This window comes from Arachis stenosperma, chromosome 10 (assembly GCF_014773155.1).
Source record: "Arachis stenosperma cultivar V10309 chromosome 10, arast.V10309.gnm1.PFL2, whole genome shotgun sequence".
Lineage (NCBI taxonomy): Eukaryota > Viridiplantae > Streptophyta > Magnoliopsida > Fabales > Fabaceae > Arachis > Arachis stenosperma.
This window is the reverse complement of record NC_080386.1, coordinates 34,409,409-34,419,772: the sequence shown is the minus strand read 5'-3', so window position 1 is coordinate 34,419,772 and position 10,364 is coordinate 34,409,409. Positions and strand designations below refer to the sequence as shown.

Sequence of the window (10,364 nt, the reverse complement as noted above, 5' to 3'; positions counted from 1 at the left end):
TCATCACTTTTCTCTTATTTTTTATTTTCTTTTTATTTTTTTCTTATTTCCTTTTCCATTATTTTTTAGCGTATCTTTTATTTTAATTTTTTTATCATTTTCGTTTTTTTATTCTCTTTGTACTTTTCATTATTTTTAATTTTATTGTTAATTTCACCTATTGCTCATGACCTTTTCATTTATTTCATATTATTTTCAAATTTTTGGTTTGTGTTAAATCCATCTATTGAAGTGTTACAATTGATTAAATCAATAATGGCACTGATTAAGTAAATTTTGGGTCGAGTTCACCTTTTTGAGAGAAGATTCGTATTTGCTCTTCGAATGAGATTTTGATACAAGTTCATTTCGAAACTACCTGTCAAAATTGACGAAAAATGAGTGAAACAAATTGCCATGCCCAGTAAGACACTGGGTAAGATTAGTGCCTTGTGACTTTACATACAATTACAAAGTGGTAAGATTGTAAGTATGCCTGATAACGCCTCTAAATGGGCTGGCGAGCCTAATATGAGAACTACAGGAGTCGAAGTTACTTCTATGATAGTAAGTGGTGGTTGACATAGTACCCCAGTCATATTATAAGAAAGCAACCTTCTACTACAACCACCACTACATGCCCTCTTTATTGGCTTCCAGTGAATTATTCGCCACCGTTTGAGGAGGTGACAGTGAATTCTGAGAGTGATAATGTGAGGACTAATCCATTATATAATCTCATGCCTCCTCTTGGGTATCCTACGTGGGGAGGATATAATCTTAATATTTTCAATTACAATGCTTATCAGCATCTCATGAATAACCCTCTGTACTTGGGATCGGCACCCATGCAATATCAAACTATTGTGGTGATACCAAATACCATTCCACACATAATACCGATACCCAGGAAAATGTCAACTCAGTCTAGGGGTTCGACAACCACAGTTAGGAGAGAATCTGTCTTCCTCGAAATGTCGAGACAAATTCTTGTAAGCTTTAATCCTTCAAACACAGTCGAGTCTTGGCTGTATTTCGATAGCAAAGAGAGGATAATCATCATGACTTAATCAATATGATTACACAATAGATAACTAGAATTTTAGATACCATTTTGAAAAACAACACTGCAAGAATAGAACAGGTAGCTCGATGTGTTGACGATCTTGTAGGGAACTTTAATCGACCTCATAATATCCCTATAGGTGCCCATGTAAACAACCCTTCAATGATATTGAATCGGGAGGAAGATCTTAATAGGGTATTATATGAAGCCAGAGCTAACAATGCTACTCAAGTTTATGGGCAAAATATTACTCAGGCTGTCAAACAAATATTGAATAAAGTCGACCTTAACATAGGTGTAACTAATCAGCCCTATTTTATACCTCCTTTTCTTGATTATGTATTACAAGCTGAATTGCCAAGGGGCGTAAAAGCCCCAAAATCTCTTACAAAGTTTTCAGGAGAGAGTGAAAAATCAACTGTTAAGTATATTGCTCGCTATATTGTTGAAATAGGAGAGTTAGCTAATAACGAGTATTTGAAAATGAGATACTTTCCTTCATCTTTAACAACAAATGCTTTTACTTGGTTCTTCAATTTATAGCCTAACTTGATATATGGTTGGGTACAATTAGAAAAAGGTTTTCATGATCAATTATTTAAAGCAGAGTTAAAAGTTACTTTATCTTATTTATTCACTATTAAGAGAGAAAAGTCGAAGTCAGTTGATGACTATTTAATACGTTTCAAGAATATGAGGAATAAATATTTCACTCTGATTCCTGAACCAGAAAACGTCAAAATGACTATTAATGGTCTCGATTATTTTATTCAAAAGAAACTAGTTAATCAGCAGTTCCTTGATTTGGCTCAATTAGCTGACAAGGTTCAGCAAATTGAGAAGCTAAATAAAGAAAAAGAGGAATTTGAGTCGAGTAAGAAAAAAATTCTTTTTCAATAAAAAGTTGTTTTTCTAGAATGTCTAACTGAAGAAGAATCGAATAATGAAACTGCGTTTGCAGCTGAATTAAAAGACGGGTTCGCTTATGTGTGTCGATTCTTCAATCTAGCCAAAAATAAATTCCTTTTTTCAGGAAAAAGAAGTTATTCTTTTGACCTGACTAAGGCAGAACAGATATTCGACATGTTATTAAAAGATAAGCAACTTGTTTTTCCCGAAGGAAAACGAATGCCTTCCGTGTCTGAAATTAAAAATAAAAAATTTTTTAAATTTCATCAAACTCCCAGATATTATACTAATAATTTTGTGCATTTCTGGAATTTGATGGAAAAGGAAATTGAGGATGTTCGACTCAATTCCCTGAGAAACCGTAAACAAAGGTGGATTCCGATCCGTTCTAAGTACCCTCAAACTTTGCTGATACCAAGAAAATGACATTTTCGATTAATATGCTGCTGTCGACATAGTCAACTATAAAAGTCAATTTGAGATTGACATGTTTGAAGTTGAAAGGCCGATCTATCCCAAAACTAGAGAAGATTTGCTTGATTTCTTACTGAGACAAAGAGAGGAAGAAAGAAATGTTACCGTATGTCTACAGTGCAGTGCTCTTTTCGATGCCTCTGCTGTAAAAGCATTTGATTCTTACAAAAAAAGTAAGGAAATAGTGAACCAAGAGGAATTAAGGCAAGCTCGATTAAAGCAGAAATTAATCAGAGGAAAGAATTAGCAGCTCGCCACCATTCCAGTGAATTAACAGATGCGTACAGTGATCACAGTTGATGGCAAACCATAAGGGGTCTCGACACGCACTAGGGTTCCTCCTTCCAATGTGACTAATAAAAGGTGGGTGTAAAATAATGCCACTAACTATTCAAAAAAGGTTTAATTAATCTGTTGGTCCCTATAGTTTCGCAAAAATTTCAGTTAGGTCCCTATACTTTTTTTCTTTTTAATTGGGTCCCTGCACCAAATTTCTTTTTCAATCAGGTCCTTCTTGTTAGTAATTGGCTTAATTGTATAGGGACCGAACTAAAAAAAATGGTATAGCGACTCAAATAAAAGGAAAAAAAGTGTAGGGACTCAATTGAAAAAAAAAATTTGGTACAAGGACCCAACTAAAAGGAAAAAAAGTATAGGGACTTAATTGAAAATTTCGCGAAACTACAGGGACCAATAGAGTAATTAAACCTTCAAAAAATTATAATTTCCATGGGCCAAGAGCTGAACACGGCCATTACGTAGAAGGTTATAAAAGGGAAGGTGTACCCAGAGAAGGGTCGAACAGGAAAAGCAGTTGAGGTGTGATGACTTGCATCATCTACCCTTTTTTCTTGTCTAAAAAGGACCATAAAAGAGCATAATCTCATTTAATCATTGCAATTTATGAGTTAATTGATGAATATTATGGTACATTACTTTGAAATGGGGTTGTGCTGAATTTCAGGTGAAACAGAGCAACAAAAAGGGAAGAAAAACAACAAAACAAGCTGGGCGTGTGAAACTGGCGTGCGACTTGGAATAAACGCCACAAAATTGTATGGGCGTGGTGCGCCAGAAGCTGGGCGTGGCATGCTGGTGTTGAAGTCCAGAGGGGACTCTCAAGCAATTACATGGGCGTGGCACGCCAGGAGCTGGGCATGGCATGCCAGTGTAGTTTTCCAGAGAGCAATAATGAAGGCCAGTAAAGGGGCATGGCACGCTAGGCTGGGCGTGGCACTTGAGCCATGGAGCGTGGCACGCCAGTTCATCACTCCAGAAGGGATCATCACCTGGGCGTGCCACTTGGTATCGAAGGCGTGGCACGCCAGCTTCAAAAGTCACTTGGGCGTGCCACTTAAAGAGCCAGGCGTGGCACGCCAAGCTTAAAAGAGCCACACAAAAGGGGCGTGCCACTTGAGCATCAAGGCGTGGCACGCTAGTACAAATTTCCAGAGACGAAGACAAAGGCCCAATCATTTGGCGTGCCACTTGAGCATCCAGACGTGGCACGCCAACACTCAAGGAAGCTAAAGCAAAGCCGGGCGTGCCACTTGGTATCGAAGGTGTGGCACGCCAGCTCTAGAATTTCACTTAGGCGTGCCACTTGAAGGACAAGGCGTGGCACGCCAGTTATTGGACCAAGGCAAGATGCTGGGCGTGGCTTGCCAGTTATATTTTCCAGAGAGGGAGATGGGAGGCCAACTGTATGGGCGTGCCACTTGGTGTCAAAGGCGTGGCACACCAGCCACCATTTCTCACTTAGCCGTGCCACTTAAGTCTCAGGCATGGCACGCCATCATCACCAATCAACAAGAAGAAGGCCTGGGTGTGCCACTTGAGTCTTGGGCGTGGCACGCTAGCGAAGGAACCAAGCACACAAATGGGCGTGGCACGCCAGACCCTGGGCGTGCCACGCTAGTTCAATTTTCCAAAGAAAAGGACCAAGCACACATAATGGGCGTGGCACGCCAGACCTTGGGCATGCCATGCTAGTTCAACTTTCCAGAAGCAAGAAGAAGAAGGAGAAGGCCTAGGCGTGCCACTTGAGGTCAAAGGCGTGGCAAATCAGGCTATCTAAGGTTTTAAAAAGGCTTAGGCATGCCACTTGAGGTCGAAGGCGTGGCACGCCATGCTACACATGTGCTTAAAGAACCCTGGGCGTGCCACTTGGGCTTGAAGGCGTGGCACGCCAGGGATGCAAATGAAGGTGGGGCATGCCACTTGAAGAGTTGGGTGTGGCACGCCAAGCCAGATTTAGAGCTGGGCGTGGCACGCCACTGAAGCGCCAATCACACGCCAGCTGGGAGATCACGTTTATTGAGTTTCTTTTCCCTCCAAGTTATATTTTCCTTTTCACTTTTGTATTTTCTTTATTTCTAGTGCTAGGAATAGTATAAATAATCCCTAAAAGTACTGAGAAAGGGGTTAAGCAGTTAGGAAGCTAAGTTGGGGAGTGGAGTTTTTAGTTAGATTTACTTTTTTCACTTTATCATCTCTTCCATCTCTGGTACTTTTCTCTGAGCTATGAGTAGCTAAATTCCCTCTCATTGAGAGAGGGAGCTCTGTTGTACTTGATGGATTAATGATAGTTAATTTCTTCTTCTCTTCATCTTCTCTTTGATTTGCCAGAAGGAATTTCGTTTTAATGACTAGTGTTCAATTATCTTGGAAAAGAGATTGAATACAAAATGGGTTTCAAGGGGACCTTGGAAAAGGAAACACGAAACCATGCTAGAAATCCCTTCTCACACTTGAGTAGGACCTGGGTTTTGGTGTTTGGATATGGTGACATATAATCCTCCCTCTACTTGGACCTATGATGATGTGTGGTATAATCAGGGACCAAGCATATCTCTCTTCATGAGCAATTAGACCAAAGAATTGGCTATTGATCAAGATCTGAGAGATTGAGTCACCAAGGGATTGGGGCTCAATCAATCATGATTGCCAAGAGGTCAACGAGTTGCATGATTGAAGAGGATATGAGCTGGATTTAATCCAAAAGAGACAACATCTCCTGATTTCAGTGAATTCCCCTATTCTTATCTTCCGCATTCTTTATAGCTTTCTTTACATTCTGCAAATCCCCCTTCCCATTTACAATTAAGTCATTTATGTTTCTGCACTTTACATTATTGCCATTTCTTCTTCTGCACTTTATTGCTTTTATTTACCTTTGAGCCATTTATGTTTCTGCCCATTTATAATTCTGCAATCACAATCTATTCTGTTTAGCTTGACTAATTCACCAATTGATTAAAATTTCTCAAATCTACCAATATCTGTGGATACGATCCCACTCCATTGTGGGTTATTACTTGACGATAATTTTGGTGCACTTGCCAAAAGAACGGATTCATTATTTTTTTTATGGGGAGTAAAATCCGGTCATCAAGTTTTTTGGCGCCGTTGCCGGGGATTGGTTTAAAGTTGACAATGATTAAATTGATTGGAGAGCTAGATTAAGCATTTTAATTACCTTATTATTCTTCTTTTAACTTTCTTCTTTTCCATTCTGTTTTATTTTTAATTTGATCATTTCAGTTATTCATTGTTCATATTCCCATTCTTCTAACTGTTTGATTAATTGCATCAACCAACCTAACCACTAATCTTAACTAGAGTGATTCCTTCACTTGTCCTCTACTTGCTGTTTGTTGAATGTATGACAGGTAGAAGGGGAGAAACTTCATCCTCCTTCGATAGTGAATCTAAGAGGACATTCCTTAGATTAAGGAGGGAAGCAAGAGGCAAAGGAATAGTTGGAGAGGAAGTAGTGGAGGAAGATCTGAGAACTAATATGGAGGAAGAGGTGCATAACAATGTTGGAGAGGATGCTGGCAATCATGTTGGGCAAGAGAGGAGAGTCTTAGGCTCCTACATCAATCCAAATCCAGGAAACTGTGGCAGCAGCATTCTGAAGCCAACAATCCATGCTAACAACTTTGAGTTGAAACCTCAACTCGTCACACTTGTCCAGAATAATTGTTCATATGGAGGAGGTGCCCAAGAGGACCCAAACCAACATCTCACTACATTCTTGAGGATTTGTGACACTGTGAAGTCCAATGGTGTACACCCTGACACCTACAAGCTACTTTTGTTCCCTTTCTCACTCAGAGATAAGGTAGCAAAGTGGTTGGAAGCATTTCCCAAGGAGAGCTTGACTACATGGGATGATGTTGTGAACAAATTTCTAGCAAGAATCTACCCTCCGTAGAGAGTCAACAAACTAAGAGCTGAGGTACAAACTTTCAGACAGCAAGATGGTGAAACACTTTATGAGGCCTGGGAGAGGTTAATGTCTTAATGAGAATGAAAATCATTAGAAATTAGGAATGGAGAAGTGAATTAAAGGTTTAATTAACAAAATAATTAAATAATTAGCAGTGAAAAAGGAAGAGTTATTGGGAAGAAAAGAATGAGGTGGAAAAGTACATAGAAAGAGAAGAAAAAGATCAAACATCCAACCAAACCCCCATCCCCATTCCCCCAACTTAGTTTGTGTGAAAAGTGTGAACACACAACTCTCTCTCTCTCTCACTCTCTCTCTCACTACACTCTCCACTCCTCATTCCCTCTTTCTTTATCTTCGTCTTTAGCTCTGTCTCTTTTTTTTCTTTTCTTTTCTTTTCTTTTTCTCTTTCTCAAAAGCCCGCTGTGATTCTAATCTCTTTATCGCCGCAATGCCTCCTATCAATGCAGAATCTACGCTGCCACCAGTCATCGGCAAAATCGGGCCTTACATCGTCTTCATGACACCGAGAAATCACTCTCCGACGGTTCTGTTTCTAGCTTCTTCAGGAATGCTGTCGCTAAGGTTCAAACTGGTGAGCACTTTACTCTCTCAGCTTTGCGTCTTAGCTCACTTTGCTGTGCATTGCACTGTACTCGCTTTTCTCTTCTGTTTAGGTAACGAAATTTAATGGAAAAAAAAGAGCGAATTTTTTACTTTAAGAAAAAAAAAGAGTTGAATTTTTTTGAAATGAGTTGTTAAAAAGTCATGTGATGGAGATGTTGGGGGATGATGATCAGTGATGCTATCTATTTTTAGCAATATCTTGATTTGATTTGGTAACATTATAATACTCCATTTTATATAGCTATATTATTATTGTTATTATTATTATAATAATAATGACTAAATCTAGTGGTTTCTGTTTTCTTCCTTATGCTCCGGTGAGATTCATTATTGTTTATAAAATGCAATTGTTAAGACAAAGTATAGTGTTAAGACACGTTGTTTTTGATAAAGGCATTTCAGTTGACCCTGCCAAGGTTGATGTCATTACTAGTATGCCTCACCCCTCTTCTGTGAGGGAGGTCCGCTCTTTTCTAGGACATGCAGGGTTTTACAAGTGCTTAATTAAGGATTTTAGCAAGATTGCCTTGCCACTATCCCGCTTGTTATAGAAAGATATGGAGTTTGAGTTTGATGATGCTTACATGGAAGCATTTGAAAGGCTACAGGATTCCCTTACCACAGCACCCATTGTAAAAGGACCCGATTAGACACAACCATTTGAAATTATGTGTGATGCCTCCAATCATGCTGTGGGTGCCGCGCTTGCACAGCGCGAGGGTAAACTCCCTTACATTGTTGCTTATTCTTCTAAGACATTGGATGCGGCGCAATCCAATTACATCACTACGGAGAAAGAGCTTTTAGCGGTTATTCATGCATTAGACAAATTTAGATCATATTTGCTAGGCACGAAAATAGTGGTGTATACGGATCATGCGATCTTAAAGTAGTTGTTGACAAAGAATGAATCTAAACCTAGACTCATTCGTTGGATCTTGCTCTTGTAAGAATTTGATGTTGAAATTAGGGATCGAAGTGGGTCATAAAACTTAGTTGCGGACCATCTAAGCCGCCTTGAAAATCATAAATATGACCAATTTCCGATTGATGATTCGTTTCCTTTGGATGGTTTGCATGCTATTTCGAATAGCCTTCCTTGGTTTGCACCTATGGCGAATTACTTGGTTGCCAAGGTCTTCCCTCTCAATTTTTTAAAACATCAAAGAGACAAGTTGAGGAGTGATTTCAAGTACTACATTTGGGATGACCCTCACTTGTGGAAACGGGGGGCGGATCAAGTGATTCGTATATGTGTTCTAGAGTCGGAATTCCAATATATTCTTGAATTTTGTCATTTATCCGAGTGTGGTGGCCACTTTTGCCCCCAACGGACAGCTAAAAAAGTTTTAGATTGTGGATTCTGGTGGCCGACATTGTTCAAAGATGCAAGCCAATATTGTTTGTTATGTCATTAATGTCAGAAGTCAGGAAATGCATCCCAAAAAGATGAGATGCCTCAACAACCAATGCTTTTTTGTGAAATTTTTTATGTATGGGGCATAGACTTTATGACAGCATTTTCTAACTCAAGTGGATATCTTTACATTCTATTGGCGGTTGATTATGTATCAAAGTGGGTGAAAGCGATTTTCGCCCGCCTTGATGATGCTAATACTGTGGTTTCTTTCATTAGAAACAATATTGTATGTCGTTATGGGTCGCCACGAGCAATCATGAGCGACCAAGGTACTCACTTTTGCAACAAGAAGATAGAAGCATTACTCAAGCGATATAGGATACTACACAAGGTTGCAACTGCTTACCACCCCCAAATTAACGGCTAAGTAGAGGTATCCAACCGAGAGATAAAGAGAATTTTGGAAAAAGTGGTGAATCCACAAAGGAAGGATTGGAGTTGTCGGTTATGAGATGCCTTGTGGGCATATAGGACGGCCTATAAGACTCCGTTATGGATGAGCCCCTTTCGGATTGTCTGTGGGAAGGCGTGTCACCTCCCAGTTGATATTGAACATAAGGCCTATTGGGCGGTTAAGCAATGCAACATGGACTTCACCAAGGCGGGCATAGCAAGGAAGTTGTAATAAGAAGAACTTGAATGTCTTAGGATAGAAGCCTATGAGAATGCAAGGATCTATAAGGAGAAGATTAAGGCATTTCATGATCACTATATCCGAAAGAAGGATTTTCAAGAGGGTGATGAGGTTCTTCAATACAATTCAAGACTTAGGTTCATGTCCGGAAAGCTCCGTTCAAGGTAGGATGGCCCTTTTAAAGTGAAATAAGTGAAGCCCTACGGAGTGGTTGAGCTATTCCACCCTCAAAGTGGAGCAACATTCAAAATGAACGGCCATAGGGTGAAAAAGTATCATGGTTATAAGTCACCAAAGGAATTGGAGGTGTATCTTCTTGAGGATGCACCCGGAGGAGAAGGATTTTGCGCTTATGTTAATCCCCTTTGTTCTTAAATTTAGCATATTACTAGCCTTAAACCGAAAAATAATAAATGTACTTCATTTGTATCTTTGATTAGCTTAGGCTAGTGGGAGTATATATCATTTTAGTATAGGAAAGCTTGGGAACATTAGGTGAGGTAAAAGTGAATTTTTTGTATTTTTAAAGATCTTGAGGATTGGGAACATTAATTGGGTGATTTGGACATCTCATGAGTCTTGTTAAAAAATAATTTGAAAAGAATTTGGGTACATATCCATGCATTTATTACATAAACCATTTGCATTAATGTCTTGTGTAGATAGAAAGAAAAAGGGGACAAAATACCCCCAACAAAAAAATGAAAAATGAATGAAGGAAAAAAGAGAGAAAAAGAAAGAAAGCAATAAAAGGGAACAAAGTGGCCCCAAAGTAAAATGGTAATGACAATGCATATGGGTTGTACTTAAAAGGAGGATGCATGAGTATGTAAGAAAGGGTAAATAATGGGTAGTTAGGCTTTACATTGTAGTTATAGGAATTGTCTTAGGTTAGGTGGGAAGTTTAGGTTAATCAAAGATTCAAATTCTAGTCCACTTAATCAAATACAACCCTACATTGACCCTAACCCCATTACAACCCTTGAAAAGACCTCTTGATATGTGTATTTAAGCATTGAAC

At 39.1% G+C, this 10,364-nt stretch overlaps 1 protein-coding gene across 1 annotated transcript; it reads left to right on the top strand.

Annotated features, from left to right (window-relative positions):
- The first annotated feature begins 8,401 nt into the window (after positions 1 to 8,401).
- On the top strand, positions 8,402 to 9,076 carry LOC130956974 (uncharacterized). The gene is made up of 2 exons (XM_057883893.1): positions 8,402 to 8,690; positions 8,796 to 9,076. Exons 1-2 carry the CDS (start codon positions 8,402 to 8,404, stop codon positions 9,074 to 9,076), a joined length of 570 nt encoding a protein of 189 aa, XP_057739876.1.
- Positions 9,077 to 10,364: the final 1,288 nt, after the last annotated feature.